General features: G+C 43.0%; 1 protein-coding gene and 1 long non-coding RNA gene across 12 annotated transcripts in view; both read left to right on the top strand.

Annotated features, from left to right (window-relative positions):
• Positions 1-8: 8 nt before the first annotated feature.
• LOC139023288 (uncharacterized) lies at positions 9-2,829 on the top strand. Its single transcript, XR_011474427.1, has 2 exons — positions 9-419; positions 2,640-2,829. It is a non-coding gene; the product is annotated as an uncharacterized lncRNA (long non-coding RNA).
• Positions 2,830-14,908: 12,079 nt separating this feature from the next.
• The window catches only part of LOC111955295 (ubiquitin-associated protein 2-like), a 49,715-nt gene continuing 41,373 nt past the window's right edge, over positions 14,909-23,250 (top strand). For 9 of the 11 annotated variants that reach the window (XM_023975489.2, XM_070436100.1, XM_070436097.1 and 6 more), the window contains exons 1-2: positions 14,964-15,158; positions 21,635-21,766. In XM_023975489.2, coding sequence (XP_023831257.1) covers positions 21,677-21,766 — 90 coding nt within the window. In that variant the 5' untranslated portion in view covers positions 14,964-15,158; positions 21,635-21,676. Of the gene's footprint in view, positions 15,159-16,212; positions 16,285-21,634; positions 21,767-23,250 lie in introns of those variants that run through there. The other 2 variants (XM_070436094.1, XM_070436095.1) reach the window with 2 other exon arrangements.

Raw genomic sequence — 23,250 nt, 5'->3', positions numbered from 1 at the left:
GTCGCCATAACGACTACAAATCAGTCATGCAACTGAAACGTAGACTGTCTGCACATAGTATCTCATATACAACTCTACATGAGTATACAACAATACAGTCCTCAGCAACAGACATTGTAACATTGCTACTCTAGCCTACATCGTTCATGAATTGCCATACTTATAAGTCCAAAGTTTGAAAAGAGTATACAGCATATTTTTTAAGATACTAAAAAGGATACGGTATACTCCCTTTAAAATTTGGACCCATAAATATGGCAAGTTCATACACAGTGTAGATATGATGGTAATTCTGTTTATGTAACCACTGGGTTGTGGTGTGAGAACTGAAGGAGCTGGCTGTCCTGAAGGAGAAGATCCATCATCTGGACGACATGCTGAAGAGCCAGCAGAGAAAGGTCTGCCACATGATTGAACAGGTGAGAACACACACACACACACTCTCGGATGCACGTACACGCATGCGGCAGATACACACACACACATGGGTACACACACACACAGTGCATTCTGAAAGTATTCAGACCCTTAGACTTTTTCCAMATTTTGTTACGTTACAGCCTTATTGTAAAATGTATTACATTTGTTTCCCCCGCATCAATCTACTCACAATACCCCATAATGACAAAGCAAAAACAGGTTAAGAAATGTTTGCAAATGTATTAAAAAAAAAAAAAACTGAAATATGACATCACTATTCAGACCCTTTACCCTTATGGGGCATTGTGTGAAGATTGCAGAGGATTTTTTCTTTTAAATCCATTTTAGAACAGTAACAAAATGTAGAAAAAGTCAAGGCCTCTGAATACTTTCCGAATGCACTGTACACACACACACACACACACACACACACACACACACACACACAAACCCCGCATGCGTAGCAGCCATCAATGGGGAAATGATATTGAGATGGAGGGAGTAGAGGGTTCCTAATTGCTTTGGTTTGTAAAGGCAGTAGGGGAGTTACTGTAATACACGCAAAACTGTTTGCTGAAACAGAATACTCATCATGAATAAGTGATGATATATCCTCTTCTGTGGAAGTTACAGTGAATGTTAGTTTTCCTCTGCAGTATCTGTAGTGGAAAGAAAAAGTATGTGAACCCTTTGGAAATACTGTACCTGGATTTCTGCATAAATTGGTCAAAACATTTGATCTTCATCTAGGTCACAACAATAGACACACAGTCTGCTTAAACTAACAACACAAACAATTATACGTTTTCATGTCTTTATTGACCACACTGCATAAACATTCACAGTGTAGGGTGGRAAAAGTATGTGAACCCTTGGATTTAATAACTGGTTGACCCTCCTTTGGCAGCAATAACCTCAACCATACGTTTTCTGTAGTTGCGGATCAGACCTRCACAACGGTCAGGAGGAATTTTGGACCATTCCTCTTTACAAAACTGTTTCAGTTCAGCAATATTCTTGGGATGTCTGGTGTGAACTGCTCTCTTGAGGTCATGCCACAGCATCTCAATCGGGTTGAGGTCAGGACTCTGACTGGGSCACTCCAGGAAGCGTATTTTCTGTTGTTTATTTACTTCGGTGTTTCGGGTCGTTGTCCTGTTGCATCACCCAACTTCTGTTGAGCCTCAATTGGTGGACAGATAGCCTTACATTCTCCTGCAAAATGTCTTGATAAAGTTGGGAATTCATTTTTCTGTCGAGGATAGCAAGCTGTCCAGACCGAGGCAGCAAAGCAGTCCCAAACCATGATGCTCCCTCCACCATACTTTGCAGTTGGGATGAGATTTTGATGTTGGTGTGCTGTGCCTTTTTTTCTCCATACATAGTATTGTGTGTTCCTTCCAAACAACTCAACTGTAGTTTCATCTGTCCACAGAATATTTTTGCCAGTAGCACTGTGGAATATCCAGGTGCACTTTTGCAAACTCCAGACTTGCAGCAATGTTTTTTTTGGACAGCATTGGCTTCTTCCGTGTTGTCCTCTTGTTTAGTGTTTTACGTATCGTAGACTCGTCAGAGATGTTAGCGTGTTCCAGAGATTTCTGTAAGTCTTTAGCTGACACACCTCATTAAGCATTCTGCTCTGTGCTCTTGCAGTCATCTTTGCAGGATGGCCACTCCTAGGGAAAGTAGCAACAGTGTTGAACTTTCTCCTTTTATAGACMATTTGTCTTACCGTGGACTGATGAACATCAAGGCTTTTATAGATACTTTAGTAACCCTTTCCAGCTTTATGCAAGTCAACAATTCTTAATCTTAGGTCTTCTGAGATCTCTTTTGTTCGAGGCATGGTTCACATCAGGCAATGCTTCTTGTGAATAGCCAACTCAAATTCTGTGAGTGTTTTTTATAAGGCAGCTCTAACCAACATCTCCAATCTCGTATCATTGATTGGACTCCAGGTTAGCTGACTCCTGACTCAAATTAGCTTTTGGAGAAGTCATTAGCCTAGGGGTTCACATACTTTTTCCAACCTAGTGTCACACCCTGATCTGTTTCACCTGTCCTCGTTATTGTCTCCACCCCCTCCAGGTGTTGCTTGTTTTCCCCAGTGTATTTATCCCTGTGTTTCCTGTCTCTCTGTGCCAGTTTGTCTTGTATGTCCAAGCCTACCAGAGGGTTTTCCCCGTTTCCTGCTTTGCCTTTTCTCCTTTTTCTAGTCCTCCCGGTATTGACCATTGCCTGTTCTGGACTCTGTACCTGCCTTCCTGACAATTCTGCCTGCCCTAACCTCGAGCCTGCCTGCCACTCTGTACTTCCTGTTCTCTGATCTGGTTATGACCTTTTGCCTGTCCACGACCATTCTCTTGCCTATTCCCTTTGGATATATTAAACATCTTAAACTCCAACCATCTGCCTCCTGTGTCTGCATTTGTGTCTCGCCTAGTGTCATGATACCTACACTGTGAATGTTTAAATTATGTATTCAATATAGACAAGAAATACAACTTCTGTGTTATTAGTTTAAGCACACTATATTTGTCTGTTGTGACTTAGATATAGATCAGATCAAATTTGATGACCAATTTTAGCAGAAATCCAGGTAATTCCAAAGGGTTCACAGAATTTTTTTTGCCACTAAGAGTATTTGTTTTTTGAGTGTTACAGCTGCAGAATTCACGGACAGTGACCCAGGAGAGAGATCAAGTGATCAGGGATCCAGAGGTTTTCTGGAAGCTGAGGTCCGTATTCGTACAGCTATCTGTGTTGTGGTGCGTGTGCATGTTTTTGAGGGATAGGGGTCCCTCTCTCTCTGAATGACTTTTCACCCCTCTCCAGAACACAGAGATGCGTGACCAGATGGAGTACTTCCTGGAGGGTCAGAAGCCCGCCTCTCTGCCCACCAAAGAATGTAAACCCAAAACCCATCGTCTACAGGTGACAACACCATCGTCCTGTCTCTTATCTCTATAGGGCCGATTTCCCGGACACAGATTAAACCTWTTCCTTCGTCCTGTGCTAGGCCTGATCTGTGTCTGGAAAACTGGCTCATAATAGTTCTTCACATGTGACTCACCTGTCTTAGAATTCAGTCAGTGTGTGAAGGTTATTTTCATGAACAACACAACAGCAATAAAGTATACTTTTTGAGGATAGAAAGGAGGGCCAAGGAAGTGGAAGAAAATCTATGTACACCTTATGTCTTACGGTATATTTCTGCTTTTTGCCCACAGTAAGCTGATAAAACCTTCAACAATGCAAGGCAATAAGTCACTTCCTTTAATCAGTCATTGAGGTCAAGGCTTGGGAGAGAGAGAGAGAATAGGATGTGAGTGAAAGTAGTCTGTCTACGCATGTACAGTGTATTCGGGAAAGTATTCTGACCCCTTGACTTTTTCCACATTTTGTTACGTTACTGTAACGACTCTCGTCCTGRGAAGATGAGGAGGAAGGATCGGACCAATACGCAGCGTGGTAAGCAATTAACGTTAGACAACCTCTTGTGATTAGCATACAAGCTAATAAATCAACTGAACACTGAACAAAATAACAAAGAGCACGAACGAACAAACGAAACAGTTCTGTATGGTGAAAACACACAACACAGAAAACAACTACCCACAAACACAGGTGGGAACAGGCTACCTAAGTATGGTTCTCAATCAGAGACAACCATAGACAGCTGCCTCTGATTGAGAACCACACACGGCCAAACACAAAGAAATAGACAACATAGAACACCAGACATAGAATGCCCACCCCAACTCACGCCCTGACCCTCGGGGACCCTCGCCGCCGACCCCGGACTGGGGACCCTCGCAGCAGGCCCCGGACAGGAGGGAGGCTCTGGCAGCTCCGGTGAGGAGGGCGGCTCTGGCAGCTCCGGACAGGAGGGCGGCTCTGGCAGCTCTGGACTGACGGGCGGCTCTGGCAGCTCTGGACTGACGGGCGGCTCTGGCAGCTCCGGACTGGAGAGAGAACCTGGAGGGAGGAGACGGAGAGACAGCCTGGTGCGTGGCCCCTCCACGCACCAGACCTACAGGAGGCCTGGTGCGTGGAGGAGGCACCGGATGGACCGGGCTGTGGGGGAGCMCTGGAGCCCTGGTGTGCAGCCTTGGCACCACTCCTCCAGGCTGGATGACCACTTTAGCCCGGACCCTCCAGAGTGCAGGCACAGGTTGAACCAGGCTGTGGGGGAGCACTGGAGCTCTGGTGCATACCACTCGCACCTCTCCCTTAGGCTCAATGCCCACAATCGCCCGGCACGAGCGGAGTGCAGGCATAGGGCGAACTGCACCCACCCAGCGCCCCRGAGACACAGCACGCAGAGCCGGCGCAGGATACCCTGGGCCGAAACGGCGTACCGGGGACCAAACACGCTGAGCTGGCACAATCCGCCCTGGCTGGATGCCCACTCTCGCATGGCACTTGCGGGGGGCTGGCCTATAGCGCTCCGGGCTATGAGCGCGTACTGGCGACACCTTGCGCTTCACTGCATAACACGGTGCCTGACCAGTAACGCGCTGCTTTCGGTAAGCACGGGGAGTTGGCTCAGGTCTATCGCCTGACTCCACCAATCTCCCCGTGTGCCCCCCAAAMAWTTTTTKGGGGCTGCCTCTCATGCCTGTTGCGCTGCCTTACCTCATATTGCYGCCGCTCAGCTTTAGCTGCCTCCAGTTCCTCTTTGGGGCGGCGATATTCCCCAGCCTGTGCCCAGGGTCCCTTGCCGTCCAATATCTCCTACCATGTCCATTTCTCCAGATATCGCTGCCTCTCGATACCACAYTGCTTGGTCCTTTCTTGGTGGGTGGTTCTGTCACGATTGTCGTCGGGAGAAGGAGAAGAGGACCAAAGTGCAGCGTAATAAGTATTCATAATACTTTTAATAAATATGAACACTCGAACAAAAACAACAAACCGACAAAACGAATAGTTCTGAAAGGTGCAACAAAAACACTAAACAGAAAATAACCACCCACAACCAAAGTGGGAAAACAGGCTACCTAAGTATGGTTCTCAATCAGAGACAACGATTGACAGCTGCCYCTGATTGGGAACCATACCAGGCCAAACACAATAGAAATAGAAAACATAGACAAACAAACATAGAATGCCCACCCACATCACACCCTGACCAAACAAAAAATAGAAACATACAAAGCAATCTATGGTCAGGGCGTGACATGGTGCCTGTTTTCTAGATCACCCTAGGGAGAGACGATCAATATAAAAGCAATGCAGCTCTGTTGTCACTCAGACACACTTGGAGTTTTCAGCACCCAGGTCCGTAGCCTAGTTAACCAGGATACCTCCGTTTTAGGGTCCATACAGTAGGTCGCATTCCTGTGTTTGCAGTGCACCTTACACACAGAGGCATTTCGTTTTTTGTTAACATTTTAAGATGTCTCCGATTTAACCTACTTGTTTTTCTCTGACATTAGATGGAGATAAAAATCCATAGTTCAAATTTGTAGAATTATGAGTTATGATTTTTTGTTTGTTTATTACTTAATGTAATATTGTACAGAAACGTAATGTCCTCTTTATACCTAGCTTACCTCTGTCAGTTATTAACCAAGTAGATAAATGGTTATACTGAAAAATACAACATGCTGTTATAATGCTGCACGTGGTGGCTGTCGGATGTACAGTATCAATACAATTAATGACAGAAATATGTATAAATCTAACCTGCCTTCTAAGCGTAAATATGCAAGTGGCTTACAGTTGTCTCACCTCCCAAGATTAGAGGTTTTCAGTCTTTGGCCTTGATGGTATCATTTTAAAGGGGGTAGTGCGTTAAATTATCATTACACCCTGCATGTATACTGTATAACTACTGATGATTATGGGGTGTCCACCAAATGGCAACCTATTCCCCCTTTGTGCCTTGGTCAAAAGTAGTGCACTATGTAGAGAATATGGTACCATTATGGACACATCCAAGGTGTGGTATTATTAGTAACCATTTTGCTGTCTGGTTTAAGAGCTCTTATTTTTTTGAAACAATTGTTATTTTTCTGTTACAGTAATGGGCCCTTTTACAAACCAAGCATATTTAATGTGAAAACTACCCCTCTGTCTATTGTAGATAGAAGCATTGTAGTTTGTCAAAATAAAACTTATTTAAAAAGTGTTTCCCTCCTTTTTCTATCCCAGATGTTAGATACTTTGAAGAATCTCAAATATAAAATATATTTTAATTTATTTAACACTTTTGGTTACTACATGAKTCCATGTGTTATTTCATAGTKTTGATGTCTTCACTATTATTCCACAATRTAGAAAATAGTAAAAATAAAGAAAAACCCTGGAATGAGCAGGAGTGTCAACTTTTTTACTGGTACTGTATATTTTCATATCAGGGCGCACGATTCCTGGCACAATGAAATTGCAGTGTTAAAATGAAAATCTAAAATGGAAGAACATATTAGCCTGGTAAGCCAAAGCAATTTTTCTGGTCTCGGGCAAAGTTATTCAACACGAGGCAAAGTCACATGTGCATGGTCACCGAACCAATTCTCCCTGGTTAATTGTTTGCATGATGAGTAACCTTGCCTGATACCTGAAGAGTTGCATTGTCTATAGGCTTTGGTTTAGCAGGCTAATGTGCTCTTCTGATGTGCAGAAGACAGTAATTCAAACCCTGTCGGTCATCAGGGTTTTTTCTGGACTAAAAACTGGTTTAGGTGGTGGGCGCAGCTGAATTTTAGAGAACATTTTAGAGACCCCCATCTTGGCAGTGTAGATACATTTTAAGCCAATTTCCTGCAATATACAAATGTGTCCATGGAGTTGAGAGAAAATATTGCCGTTTTAAAGCTAATTTCCTGCAATTCTATATATTTTCCCATTGCTAATTGTGTTTTCTTTTTCTAACCTTTTACTCAGTGCAGATGTTGCCTGTAATCCATGGCTTCTGGTTGGGATATGTACAGTACATTCTGAAAGTTTTCAGACCCCTTCCCTTTTTCCACATTTTGTTATGTTACAGCCTTTTTCTAAAATKGATTAAATAAAAAAAGGTTCTCATCACTCTACACACAATACCCCATAATGACAAAGCAAMATTTTTTGCAAATGTATTACAATTAAAAAACATAAATACCTTATTTACATAARTATTCAGACCCTTTTCTATGAGACTCRAAATTGATTTCAGGTGCATCCTGTTTCCATTAATCATCCTTGAGATGTTTCTACAACTTGATTGGAGTCGACCTGTGGTAAATTCAATTGATTGGACATGATTTGGAAAGGCACACACCTGTCTATGTAAGGTATCACAGTTGACAGTTTATGTCATAGCAAAAACCAAGCCATAAGGTCAAAGGAATTGTCCGTAGAGCTCCGAGACAGGATTGTGTCGAGGCACAGATCTGGGGAAGGGTACCAAAACATTTCTACAGCATTGAAGGTCCACCAAGAGTTTGGAACCACCAAGACTCTTCCTAGAGCTGGCCGCCCAGCAAAACTGTGCAATCGGGGGAGAATGGCCTTGGTCAGGGAGGTGACCAAGAACCTGATTGTCACTCTGACAGAGCTCCAGAGTTCCTGTGGAGATTGGAGAATCTTCCAAAAGGACAACCATCCCTGCAGCACTCTAGATGGAAGCCACTCCTCTGTAAAAGGCACAAGACAGCCCGCTTGGAGTTTGCCAAGAGGCACCTAAAGACTCTCAGGCAATGAGAAACAAGATTCTCTGTTCTGATGAAACCAAGATTGAACTCTTTGGCCTGAATGCCAAGCGTCACATCTGAAGGAATTCTGGCACCATCGCGTCAGTGAACCATGGTGGTGGCAGCATCATGCAGTGCGGATGTTTTTCAGCGGCAGGGATTGGGAGACTAGTCAGGATAGAGGGAAAGATGAATGGAGCAAAGTATAGAGAGATCCTTGATGAAATCTCCTCCAGAGCGCTCAGGACCTCTGACCAGGGTGAAGGTTCACCTTCCAACAGGACAACGACCCTAAGCACACAGCCAAGACAGAGCCGGAGCGGCCCAGCCAGAGCCCGGACTTCAACCCRATCATACATCTCTGGAGAGACCTGAAAATAACTGTGCAGTGACGCTCCCCATTCAACCTGATAGAGCTTGAGAGGATCTGCAGAGAAGAATGGGAGAAACTCCCCAAATACAGGTGTGCCAMGTTTGCAGCGTCATACCAAAAAAGACTTGAGGCTGTAATTGCTGCCAAAGGTGCTTCAACAAAGTACTGCGTAAAGGGTCTGAATACTTATGTATATGTGATATTTCAGTCTTTTATTTTATAAATTACCAAACATTTTTTTAAACCAGTTTTTGTTCTTCACTATGTGGTATTGTGTGTAGATTGTTGAGGGGGAAAAACAATTTAATCCATTTTAGAATAAGGCTGTAACATAACAAAATGTGGAAAAAGTGAAGGGATCTGAATACTTTATGAAAGCACTGTAATAGCTCCAGGGTGCCTATAATTTGTCCGTACCATTTGTCTCTATTTTCTGCATTAAAATTGTGAACTTCAAAAAATTAAATAGGTTCTTCCTTGCTGAAAATCCAAGAATAAGGCATGGTGACCAAATCGACCATGTGCACCACACAGAACACACTGCAAATGCCTCTGCAACGCAGTGCTGCATGGCAAACACAGAGTTCCATTGGAAATGAATGTATTCTTGTGTACCAAAATGCAATGACACTGTCGGGGTGAGGGGTAAAGCTTTGCATTTTCGAACTGCCAATGATCACCTTTCATACTGATTGATCACCCGACATACTGTACTTTCTAAGCCCCTTTCCTTGAAGAAATGCAGTGGACCAAGTTGCTCCTCAACTTGCTAATGCCATCTAGTGGAAGAATCAAAACACACCGATGGAGTATTCCATTTGGTTCCATTCCATGTTTTAATCAAAACACAAGAGCACATCACTACATAATTGAAAGAAACATAATTGAAATAAATCATGAAATTCATATAAATGTATTTTCTTAATCTATACAAATAATCATTCAACACAAATATATACACACATGTGAAGTTAACAATTCAAGTGTAGGGGGAAATTAACAGTTTCAATGCATAACTGTGGTACAACAGTCTTTGTCAGTAGTGTATGTGTCAGCATAAGTACATTGAAGTACCATTGACTCATAGTAGATTCCTGGGATAAAGAGCCTGATATGACGATATGACTCCATTCACATGCTTTGTCTTATCGGCTCTTCATGTCCAGTAGAAATAAGGTAAAAAGTACATGCAATGCGAACTTTCACAAGCTTTACAGTATATACACTACATGCTTACTCTGTTACTATGTTTTTGGTAGTCCCCATAGCGAAGCTGGGGTCAATTCCATCACACTTGCAATCTATTGCTATCGAAAACAATTCCTATGGATTAAACAAGGAATTGAAATGGAACTGACCCYAACAGTGCAGGACAGTCACCTCTCACAGGGTGCTCTTCAGTGTGTTGTAGTTGTCCCTGAAGATCTTGAGCTCCAGGAAGTGCTTTGGCCTCTTGCTCTGCTGGCTGGTGGAGGGCAGCTAGGTGACCTGTGTGGTGGAGGGGGTCCTGCGGGCTGAGGAGCCCGTCAGGTCCTTGGCTGCTGACTGGGGATCCTGGTCCAGACTGGTGGTGCTGGAGTAGGCTTTCACACTGAAGGGAGAAGAGAGAGGGTAGTGTCAAACTGAAATTAAATGGAATGATAAACTGAGAGTGAAGATTTCTGTGACATGATGAGGAGTTGAGGTCCAAAGACAAATCTTCCTACTGATATATTTATTTACTGAGCAAACACATTCATTTTTGTAATAATACTTATACATCAGCCAGTTCATTATGAGCATCCTGGTATCTCAAATATTCCGCGTCCCCAAATACCTAAAACACAAAGAGTCACTTCCACTTACAAACACTGTCAACAACACTGCCTCTTTCAGACAAAAAAAAGCTCTTTACCTGACTTGCTTTTCAAATATGTCTAGAAATGTACACTTTGTGCTCTTGTAGGAAGCAATCACTCCCCTATTGCTGAGTACAAATGATCTATAACTGGGCTAATAATTAACTGGGCTAATAACAAACTGGGCTAATAACTAACTCCATCCTAGCTGGAGGGGTGCTCTCATCTTATCTACGAACATAGACAGGGCTCTAACTCCCCTAGCTCCACAATGAGATAGGGTGCAGGCCAGACAGCATGGCTGTTAGCCAGCCTACCAGCTTAGTGGAGTCTGCCACTATCACAGTCAGTGTAGTCAGCTCAGCTATCCCCATTGAGACCGTGTCTGTGCCTCAATCTAGGTTGGGCAAAACTAAACATGGCRGTGTTTGCCTTAGTAATCTCACTGGAATAAAGACCTCCTCCATTCCTGTCATTATTGAAAGAGATTGTGATATCTCACATCTCAAAATAGGGTTACTTAATGTTAGATCCCTCACTTCCAAGGCAGTAATAGTCAATGAACTAATCACTGATCATAATCTTGATGTGATTGGCCTGACWGAAACATGGCTTAAGCCTGATGAATTTACCGTGTTAAATGAGGCCTCACCTGGTTACACTAGTGACCATATCCTCCATGCATCCCGCAAAGGCGGAGGTGTTGCTAACATTTACGATAGCAAATTTCAATTTACAAAAAAAACGACTGCTTTTTTGTCTTTTGAGCTTCGAGTCATGAAATCTATGCAGCCTACTCAATCACTTTTTATAGCTACTGTTTACAGGCCTCCTGGGCCATATACAGCGTTCCTCACTGAGTTCCCTGAATTTCTATCGGACCTTGTAGTCATGGCAGATAATAWTCACATTTTTGGTGACTTTAATATTCACATGGAAAAGTACACGGACCCACTCCAAAAGGCTTTCGGAGCCATCATCGACTCAGTGGGTTTTGTCCAACATGTCTCCGGACCTACTCACTGCCACAGTCATACTCTGGACTTAGTTTTGTCCCATGGAATAAATGTTGTGGATCTTAATGTTTTTCCTCATAATGCTGKACAATCGGACCACCATTTTACTACGTTTGCAATCGCAACAAATAATCTGCTCAGACCCCAACCAAGGATCCTCAAAAGCCGTGCTATAAATTCTCGGACAACCCAAAGATTCCTTGATGCCCTTCCAGACTCCCTCCCCCTACCCAAGAATGTCAGAGTACAAAAATCAGTTAACCACCTAACTGAGGAACTCAATTTGACCTTGCGTAATACCTTGGATGCAGTCTCACCCCTAAATACAAAAAACATTTGTCATAAGAAACTAGCTCCCTGGTATACAGAAAATACCCGAGCTCTGAAGCAAGCTTCCAGAAAATTGGAACGGAAATGGTGCTACACCAAAGTAGAAGTCTTCCGACTAGCTTGGATAGACAGTACCGTGCAGTATCGAAGAGCCCTCACTGCTGCTTGATCATCCTATTTTTCCAACTTAATTGAGGAATGGAGCAACGAACCACCCTTCCTGTCTCTGCTGGGCCGGTTCCCCTMTCTCCACTGGGATTCTCTGCCTCAAACCCTATTACAGGGGCTGAGTCACTGGCTTACTGGTGCTCTTCCATATCGTCCCTAGGCGGGGAGCGTCACTTGAGTGGGTTGAGTCACTGATGTGATTTTCCTTTCCGGGTTGGCGCCCCCCTGGGTTCGTGCCATGTGGGAGATCTTCGTGGGCTATACTCGGCCTTGTCTCAGGATAGTAAGTTGGTGGTTGAAGATATCCCTCTAGTGGTGTAGGGGCTGTGCTTTGGCAAAGTGGGTGGGGTTATACCCTGCCTGTTTGGCCCTGTCCGGGGGTATCGTTGGACGGGGCCACAGTGTCTCCCGACCCCTCCTGTCTCAGCCTCCAGTATTTATGCTGCAATAGTTTATGTGTCTAGTGTCAGTCTGTTATATCTGGAGTATTTTTCCTGTCTTATCCAGTGTCCTGTGTGTATTTAAGTATGCCCGCTCTAATTCTCTCTTTTTATTTCTCTTTCTTTCTTTCTCTCTCTCTCTCTCTCTCTCACTCTCTTTCTCTCTGAGGACCTGAGCCCTAGGACCATGCCTCAGGACTACCTGGCCTGATGACTACTTGCTGTCCCCAGTCCACCTGGTCGTGCTGCTGCTCCAGTTTCAACTGTTCTGCCTGCGGCTATGGAACCCTGACCTGTTCACGTGATACCTTGTCCCAGACCTGCTGCTTTCAACTCTCTAGAGACAGCAGGAGTAAACTGACATTTACTCCTGAGGTGCTGACCTGTTGCACCTGTTGCACCCTTATTTGACCCTGCTGGTCATCTATGAACATTTGAACATCTTGGCCATGTTCTGTTATAATCTCTACCCGGYACAGCCAGAAGAGGACTGGCCACCCCTCATAGCCTGGTTCCTCTCTAGGTTTCTTCCGAGGATCTGGCCTTTCTAGGGAGTTTTTCCTAGCCACCATSCTTCTACACCTGCATYGCTTGCTGTTTGGGGTTTTAGGCTGGGTTTCTGTGCAGCACTTTGTGACATCAGCTGATGTAAAAACAGCTTTATAAAAAAAAAGATATAATAAAAAACAACAACATTGATTGATGGCTACATGCAGCTCTTGATTTGATCTCACAACAAGCGCATCTACTCGACCACAGCTGTAAACACAGTCCAGTTCAAAGTAAATGGCACAGATCCATATATGGCAATAGTCTATTTGCATATAGGCCTACAACAAAATCTCTTGCATAGTTCGTTTTGTTTCAGTATGTTGCATTGAAAGTGGCTAATATTGCGTTGCTTCTGTCACAATTTCCACAGTAAAGGGAAACGTTGACAGTGTTAACTAAGAGGGAAAACTCTAGAAAGTTGAGTGAAGTTAAATCTCCTGCTTCTCATTGTGGGCTGATATTTCTTCTGAGCTCTGCGTGGCAGTCCCAGGGGATCAGTCATAAACATTTGAGAATAGGCGTATCACCTCGCTCATGCATGCATATCAAAATCAGCATCTTCAGCACCTTACACAACATCCACAGCATTATTWGGATCCGGCACCTCTCAGATTTGTCTTTGTTTGTTCCGGCACCTATTTTCCCAGATCCAGTACCTTTCGCTGCGTGAATKATTTATTATTTCACTGTTCTCACTGTAGACAGTCTAATAAAAGCGATCAGCATTCAATCAAGTTGCCTCCTCRTTATTTCTGCCGCCCCCCAGAAAGACCATCATGTTAAAGCGCGTTGAACCTTCTATGTAATCAGCCTATCCTGCCACACTGATTCCAGACMKTCTCTTTTATTTGTACATAGAGGTTATGGGGAGGGCCAGTGGGCTAAGTAACGGATATTGACACAGGTCTTGGTAGTGGTGGTCAGCTAGTGAAGAGGTCCCTACGTAATCACGTCACGTGGCCTAGTCTAGTCGTCTCCCCAATGAATATGAATAGGGAGTCCACCGAATAAATGCTCGAAGCTGGTGCCATTTGCAGTTCAAGAACAAGCAAATGTATAATCCCTGGCTTGTCATGCATAATTCAAAGTTGGGCTGTACAACATGCAAACAGGTAGGGAGTTTGGGTCTAGAAACGACGGGAGGAATTAAACTAGCAAAAGAGTGGGTGGAATTTACAGTAAATGAACATCCTATGCATCAGACGTAAAAAAAAATAAAAAAAATAAGAGCCCTCAGAAAATAGGTTTTTGAACATGCCTGAAACAAGGCACATTTGGTGGCAGCAAGCCTTGTAGACAAGACAAAAAAAATAGGCACTACAGCCAGAACAGCCTTCAGAACAGCCTTAGAAGGAGGCTAAACATCCCAGCCACATGCCCGCTCACGGCTTTGAGCAAGAAGTTGAATCTCAGGAGTTAAATGGACTTGAGTCATTGTGGAACATTTTTTTCCCTTTACCTTCACAGCACAGAAAAAGTTTGTAATCTGAAAATGTGATTCATATTATCACATAGGCAGGAGGCCTATATATTCTCATATTTGTGTTCTGCTGTGGCCTACATTGATTTATTTAATTTAAAGTTATATTCAGATATTTGTTCTATTCCTACTTTGATGTCTTGAAAATTATATGAAATTCGGGTATTGTAAGCCCCACAGCTATGTGTGCATATGGCGTGTACTTTGCAGTGTCGTCTAAAAATGTTGCTGAACATTGATGTCTAGAAAATGAGGCAATAAGAAATTCRGACTTGTAMGCCCCGCAGCTATACTCAACTCATCACATATTGTGAATTGGACAGTGGTCCCCAATAGGTTTACAAGATAATTACAATCTAGTCTTAATAGCATTCAGGGCGACTAGCATGCCAATAATTACTTTTTAWATAAAATCGAGGTTACCTGGCACACTCCTTAGACACTGTCACTGTAGTGCAGCTTAYAGTGGTCCTGCTAAACATCCAGTCTGATAAATCTGACAATCTAGGATAGGAAATCACTATWAATATTCTAAAGTTTGTTTATTTATTTGATATACATTTTATATGCATTTTTTTTTTTTTTTTAGAGATGGGTGATCACGTGTCGAGGGTYTAGTTACATTGAAGCGCCCTGTCAACCACGTGACGGAGCCATCTGCGGTGTCAAAGTGGAAAAGACACAGGTAAATGCCGAGTCTCTCGCTTATTGTCTGCGCGAGTCGGTTCGGCATAATTCCTCATATAAGTGTATTATTTTTGGGATTTGAGGTTTCATTTCGTCGAAATCCGATTAGGAGGTCGACAGAGAGACCGCTTGGTCGGTTTTATAGCAGAATATCTGACATTCATCTGGGTTTCTGGTCAGTATCGCTTGTTATTTATTTTCTTTATTTTGGGCCTACGGGCCTACCTAGAGCCTCGGTGTCGTGTTTATATAAACAGACATCGGTAGCGTTCCCAACGGAGGCGCATTTGMTGGTGCTGCATAGTGCAACTTTATAGTGATTTGTGAGTTAGTTACCACGTTAATGTGCGGCCTATGCGTTTGTGGGCTCACTAATATGCCTTACTAGTAACCATGTTTGCCAGTTAGGCTAAAAGTRATGATTTGCAACAATCTAGCTAGCTATCTTCTCTTCGCCATGAGGTTGAGAAGAACGGAATCTCATCGACAACTTCGACCAGGCTGGATGGATGTTCCCTAAAAATGACTTCTTAGTTCGCTAACATTTGGACAATGTTATGTTTATGAAGCATATTATATTTATTGAAGGACCTGACGTTAGTTAGTTAATGGTTGTGGTCAAATAATATTCATGGAGTTTATGTAACGTTATGTACCTTAGCTAGAGACAAATCGCTAGCTATCGTTAGCAAAATAAAACCATGTTGTGGATGTCAAATCCAGAGCGATGTGTGTATTGCATCGTTCGCTAGTGGACGCCATTACAATCTGCTAARTTAGTTCGCTAACAAGTTACCATAGTAGTTACAGTAGCTTGTTAGCTAGCCTCAGCTAACAAGCAACCATAGTAGCTACATTATCTTGTTAGTTAGCCTCCCAGCAAATGTGTGCCAAATAAATGTCATTTGCCAGATCATTATTAGCTAAAGTAGCTAACTAATTCGCTAACTCAAATTTCATTGGACCCTATTTGGATATACTAAACCTAACGTAAACTCACCCCATTCCGTACAAATGTGCGTAACCGCGACATTCAAACGAGGCTACTAAGAAAACTAATGGGACTGTGTTGACTTCAMAATCGGGGGTGTGAACTAGGTTTCTATTCATGCGTTGATCGACATGGTAATGGMTCTATAGTATTGGAGAAAAGTTGAAAAAACTGACCCTCCGTTACATCTTGCGGTGTCATGTCGTAACGTACAGCATGMATAAAGCAACTATTTCTGTCTTACAATCTCTCTCCACCAGGTGTAGCACTTCTCTCATCGTTTAAAAACAAGAAATGGACAGTGACGGGGGTAAGGGGGATACCTAGTCATTTTTTTCGTCGTCATTGCATGCGATCATCATTCTCAAAGCCGCTGTTTACTTCTAAGATCACTTTAGCACCGCCCTAAAAACCCGAWTCAAATTCGACACAAACCTTCAAATAGGTATGTAATGACACATTATATAAAYTCTTTATAGTGTTTTATTTACATTTTAGAGGTGATCAGTTGGACAGATCGAGTGAAAAAAAGCAATTTTCCCACACAACATCTGTCCTTCTCACTACCACGCATTAGTTTCGCTTCCCCACCCGCCATTTTTACAAAGACCCGATATGGCTCATTGCCTRCTTGAATTATGCAGAAACGGGCAGTGTTTAGGTCATGTAATCGATTTTGTTGGAAAGGGGAGAAATTGTGCTTAAAATGGTATTGACATTACAGTTGATCTGGAAGTATTACGTTTTTGGGGCGCTAAAATAAGGACAATTGTACGGACCAAGGCGATGTACGAGTTTACGTTACCTAGCTAGGTATATAATTTTAGTTGGCCAATTAGCYAGCTAGGACCATTGTTTAAAATTAGGTAACGCTAGCCTAGTKAACCATCTCTTTGGGTAGGTCATTACAACAGCCACAGTCAGAAACCCCGCCTATTTCTACAAAAACTCGAATTAAAATAGATACGCGAGGTATGGCTTAACATAACCACTAGCTACAAATGAAATGGCATTATGAACTGTACAACTGGCGACTGAGGTCAGCATGCATGCGCCTGCCCTGCCAAAAGGAGTCGCTAGAGCGCGATGGGACAAGGATATCCCGGCTGGCCAAACCCTCCCCTACTCGGACGACACTGAGCCAATTGTGCGCCGGCTCATGGGTCTCCAGATCGCAGCCGGCTGCGACACAGCCTGGGATCAAACCCGGGTCTGTAGTGACGCCTCTAGCAGTGCCTTAGACCGTTGCGCCACTCGGGAGGCGGGTGTGATCATTCTACAGTGGTCCCTGCAGCATACGCTCAAACCGGTGTGATTAGAAGACTTATTTAGAACGTCCAGTTTTGATTGACGCCACGGTCAGCATTTGAGCTGGCCACACTGTTTTTACACAAATATTCCTTACGAAGTTATATCCTGAATGTGACCAGTTTATTTTTGAATGCAATGTTTAGACATTCTCAGAAGTAGTGACAGCATACACAATCATCCAAACCGGAAAATGTAGGCTACATTTGTCCTAGATCAAACTGAGGAAAGATTCACGTAACACAAGCGGTCATATTTAGATAACTCTCGGCTGACAGAAACCACAATATGAATTAGCTAATAGCACTAACTGTTTATAATTAAACACATTGCAGGTGAGCTTACCATTGATCAATATTGTTGAGTAAAAAACTTTCTAGAWATCTAAATTAATCAGACTTTGGATGTTTGTTTTTTCGTGTTAACCAAAGATAAGAGGAGACAAGATGAGTTTGGTCTGTTTGCAGTATGCATGTTTTTAGGGGGTGTGTCGTCTACGATCRTTCACTTAACTTCATTCCCTTCCGGGAGTTTACGCATAACATCGTTGGTCTGACAGACATTTACGTGACACCCAGAATGCATTGTATAATGTCAACAAACATGGCATAGCTGGCAAATAGCTTAGCATTAGCTCATTATTATCAGTACAACGTTCAAATAAGTATTTTACAAACATCATAGGTGTCCGTTTACAATCTGTGCAATAATCGGAATGCATTWTTTGTCACCAGTACTTGAAAACGTGAWTTAAACTGAAAATACATAATGCTCCGTACATGCATACATACRGAAASTATTCAGATTCCTTGACTTTTTCCACATTTTGTTACATTACAGTCGTATTCTAAAAAAATWAATCCCCCTCAATCTACACACACTAATGACAAAGCAAAAAAGGTTGTTATAAATTTGCTAAGGATTCTAACACATTATGTTTTCAGACCCTTTTTACTCTGTACTTTGTTTAAGCACCTTTGGCAGCGATTACAGCCTCGAGTCTTCTTGGGTGTTACGATACAAGCTTGGCACACCTGTATTTGGGGAGTTTCTCCAATTCTTCTCCGCAGATCTTCTCGAGCTCTGTCAGGTTGGATGGAGAGCGTTGCTACGCAGCTATTTTCAGGTCTATCCAGATGTTMGATTGGGTTCAAKTCCGGGCTCTGGCTGGACCACTCAATGCCATTGACTTGTCYCGAAGGCACTCCTGCGTTGTCTTGGCTGTATGCTTAGGGTTGTTGTCCTGTTGGAAGGTGAACCTTTGCCCCAGTTTGAGGTCTTGAGTGCTCTGGAGCTGGTTTTCATCAAGGTTCTCTCTGTACTTTCCTCTGTTCATCTTTCCCTTGATCCTGACTAGTCYCCCAGTCCTTGCCRCTGAAAAACATCCCCACAGCATGATGCTGCCACAACCGTGCTTCACCGTAGAGATGGWGCTAGGTTTCCTTCAGACGTGACACTGGGCATTTAGGCAAAATAGTTAAATCTTGGTTTCATCAGACCAGAGAATCTTGTTTTCTTTTGGTGCCTTTGGGCAAACTCCAAGAGGACGGTCATGTGCCTTTTAACTGAGTGGCTTCTGTCTGACCACTCTACCATAAAGGCCTGATTGGTGGAGTGCTGCGGAGATGGGTTGTCYTWYCGGTAGATTCTCCCATCTCCACAGAGGAACTCTGGAGCTCTGTCAGTTAMCTTCGGGTTCTTGTTCACCTCCCTGGCCAAAGTTCTTCTCCCCCATTGCYCAGTTGATTCCAAAATGGCGTAGCAGTGCAGACGTTGTTTGTCGGTCTCACGTGTACATTTTGTATTGTCTTTTTTGTATATATTTCAATATATTTTCAATCTCTTAACATTTTTTAAATTAAATATACCTTCCGGCAACCCGCCTCACCCAATATGATACGGATCTGCTATTTTTAGACCTTATAGCCAGAACCGCCATCAGAAGCTAGCCATCAGAAGCTAACCAGCTAATTATCTACTAGCTATTTAGTCATTGTTAGCCACTGGTAGCGGCCTTTACCTTTTAGCACAGATACCAGCCGCTTTTAGCCTGGATAATGCTTGCCAACCTGCCTGTCTGCTCAGCACGTCAACCCTGAGCATATCCTAATGTTTTTCTCCACTACAACACCGGATTCCTGCCCTAAGCTTTGGATCGTTACTCCAGATCATCACAGCTAGCTAGCTGCCACCGAGTGGCCCAGCCCGAAGCTAGCCTTGAGCCAGGCCCATCTCCCGGCCTGCTCAGTGGACCGTATGATCACTCGGCTACACAGCAGAATMCTCCCGGACTCTTCACTAACACGACTAGAATCCACTATTATTTACAAAATAGCTTCCAACACTCTACTCAGCAAATTGGATGCGTTCTATCACAGTGCCATCCAATTTGTCATCAAAGCCCCATATACCACCCACCACTGCGACCTGTATGTTCTCGTCAGCTGGCCCTCGCTACATATTCGTCGCCAGACCCACTGGCTCCAGGTCATTTATCAGTCTTTGCTAGGTAATGCTCCGCCTTATCTCAGCTCACTTGTCACCATAACAACACTCACCCTTGGCATGTGCTCCAGCAGGTATATCTCACTGGTCATGCCCAAAGCTAACACCTCCTTTGGCCGCCTTTCCTTCCATTTCTCTGCTGCCAATGACTGGAACGAATTGCAAAAATCGCTGAAGTTGGAGACTTRTATCGCCCTCACTAACTTTAAGCATCGGCTATCTGAGCAGCTTACCGATCGCTGCAGCTGTACACAGCYYATTTGTAAATGGCCCATCCAGCTACCTACCTCATCCCCATRTTGTTTATATATACTTTTTTGCACACCAGTATTTCTACTTGCACATCATCTGCACATCTATCACTCCATTCTTAATTTTCTAAATTGTAATTACTTCGCTACTATGGCCTATTTATTGCCTTACCACCTCACGCCATTTGCACACTGTATATAGACTTTCTATTGTTATTGACTGTAYGTGTGTTTATTCCATGTGTAACTCTGTTTGTGTCGCACTGCTTTCTTTTCTTGGCCAGGTTGCAGTTGTAAATGAGAACTTGTTCTCAACTGGCCTACCTGGTGAAATAAAAAAACTAATCTTCAGCTGGGTGGTCAGCTCTAGGAAGAGCCTTGGTAGTTCCAAACTTCTTCCATTTAAAAATGGAGGCCACTGTGTTGGGGACTGCAGAAATTGCTGCAGATATTTGGTACCCTTACCCAGATCTGTGCCTCAACACTACTCTCAGAGCTCTACGGACAATTCTTTCGACCTCGTGGCTTGGTTTTTGCTCTGAAATGTACTGTCAATTGTGGGACCTTATATAGACAGGTGTGTACCTTTCCAAATCATGTCCAAACTAGTGGACGCCAATCAAGTTGTAGAAGCATCTCAAGGATGATTAATGAAAAAAGGATGCGCCTGAGCTCAATTTCAAGTTTCATAGCAAGGGTCCTAATACTTATGTACATTTTCTTCATTTGTTTTTATACATTTGCAAACATTTCTTAACCTGTTTTCACTTTGTCATTATGGAGTATTGTGTAGATGAGAATTCTAAAATAAATTTTACACTAAGGCTGTAATGTAACAAAATGTGGAGGAAGGGGTCTGAATACTTTTTAAATGCACTGTGTGTGTGTGTGTGGTGTGTATACAGGGGGAATTTGTAAAAGAGACCTAGGTCTTGGTCTTCCTTGTTAAAGTAATTGACGCAGGAGTGTAAAAATGCATCTGATGCACTTAGCTGTTCTACGAGTGGTCTGAGGCAGGCGTTTAGATTACAAGCATTTTTCAAGTGCATTGTTAATTATTATGGTTTTGGGAAACCAGTGTATTTAACGATGCTCCTAAGAACGTTTTAACGATGAACTTAAGCTTTTGGGATCCGGGCCCTTGGCCTTTACGATATTACTATCTATGCTCTATTCCCAGTTCTGGGGTTAAACACCATGTTTTTTGGGGGGTGTACTGTTTTTCTAGCTAGTACATTTGCTCCCTCACATCATGTGAAATATGTGCGTTAACAATTGCTATTGATAATCAAAATATTTCTTCATTGTTACCAGGCCACACTCATTTATAGGTTATTTAAGCCACTGATTCTCAGGAACTGCGAAACTGTTATAAGCAGTCTTACCAACTAGTTTTATAACTAACCCTGGTCGTACTTTACAATATTMATTCTGTAATCAGTGAATAATTTACACTTAAATCCGTGGTGATGTTCCCAAACCCTACCTTACTAATTTGTTTCACTGTGAACCACCAAAAATGCATGGTTTCAGTGTCAGTTGGATTTTCCAAATGGTAATTTGACGTTGAACCTCTCTCCCAACTTTCTTTCTCAGGTGTTATTCCTTTGTAAATACTGTTATTTGTATATACTGTAAATGATGACGTCGGTGGGCGGAAACCGAGCCTGCGGCAGTTGGGAGCAGCAGACGCAGACAGGCCAGACACAGCACAAGCAGAGACCTCAGGTTGGTACCTCGCCCTCGACCCTTCTGCCCACACAGGATGTCATGCACTTAGTTACCACGCACATTGACCCAACAGCTGATTCTTTGTTTCCAGGGTCTAAAGTGAACTCTTTGGTCCACCAGCCACTGTGGCAAGTAGATGGAGAAATCTACCAGCCACTCCTATTTTTATTTATTTTACCAGCCAAAATATTTATTTGATATATTTACTTATGTTTGTTTTTACAAAAGCATGCTTATTTTTTCTATTAAAAAATATATATTAGTAGGGAGTAATGTGATATATTCCTCTATTTAAATGTCACCCAAGTCTCTTAACTACATTATCAGATTTTAGTGGCAGACAATTTTTATCTGCCACTTTAAGGGCGGGAGGTTACCAAGTTAACAGTGCCACTCAAGTTATCAAGAGACGGTGTGAGATTTTGGATCTGACTAGTAGTAGACAGCATCTCTTCACTATCAGTTGAAGCAGCAGACTCAAACTAACATTAAAAATCAACCAACCTTGTCAACATAACAATGTAAATACTAGAGATGACTGTATTTAGTSGATTGGTCGATAGGCTGTTGGTCGACTGAATTTCTTTAGTCAAGCAGTCGCAGTTTATATTTTTCTTTTCATGGTGCACATGTCTGATTCGCGCCTGTCTCAGTGGACTAATTCATTGCGGAGGCCACGGGGATGGCACAGTCCATCACTTGAAGGCATGTGATAGTAAAATTGTATATGGTTATATTATGTAAAAAWTAATGTTGCTACACTAATAAATAAACTAACACTATKTACAAAAGTATGTGGACACCCCTTAAAATTTGTGGATTCTGCTGTTTCGGCCACACCTGTTGAGTATGAAATCAAGCACACAGCCATGCAATCCTCAGACAACRTTGACAGTAGAATAGCCTTACTGAAGAGCTCAGTGACTTTCAACGTGGTACCGTCATAGGACGCCACCTTTCCAACAAGTGAGTTCATCAAATGTATGCCCTGCTAGAGCCCCAATCAACTGTAAGTGCTGTTATTTTGAATTGGAAACATCCAGGAGCAACAACGGCTCAGCCGCAGCGTGGTGCCACACAAGCTCACAGAACGGGAGTGCTTAAGCATGTAGCGCGTAAAAAAAACATCTGTTCTTGGTTGCAACACTCACTACTAAGTTCCAAACTGCCTCTGGAAGCAACGTTGGCACGATAACTATTCGTCAGGAGCTTCATGAAGTGGGTTTTCATGAGCAGCCGCACTCATGTCTTTAATCACCATGCGCAATGCCAAGCGTTAGCTGGAGTGGTTTAAAGCTCGCCGCCGTTGGTCTCTGGATCAGTGGAAACKCGTTCTCTGGAGTGATGAATCATKCTTCACCCTCTGGCAGTCTGACGGATGAATCAGTTTGGTGGATGCCCGACTGGATAGTGCGAACTGTAAAGTTTGGTGGAGGAGGAATAATGGTCTGGGGCTGTTTCATGGTTTGGGCCCAGTGAAA

Source organism: Salvelinus sp. IW2-2015, linkage group LG30, assembly GCF_002910315.2.
Source record: "Salvelinus sp. IW2-2015 linkage group LG30, ASM291031v2, whole genome shotgun sequence".
Taxonomy (NCBI): domain Eukaryota; kingdom Metazoa; phylum Chordata; class Actinopteri; order Salmoniformes; family Salmonidae; genus Salvelinus; species Salvelinus sp. IW2-2015.
Note: the sequence above shows the minus strand (reverse complement) of the source record. Positions and strands in the feature narration are given on the sequence as shown.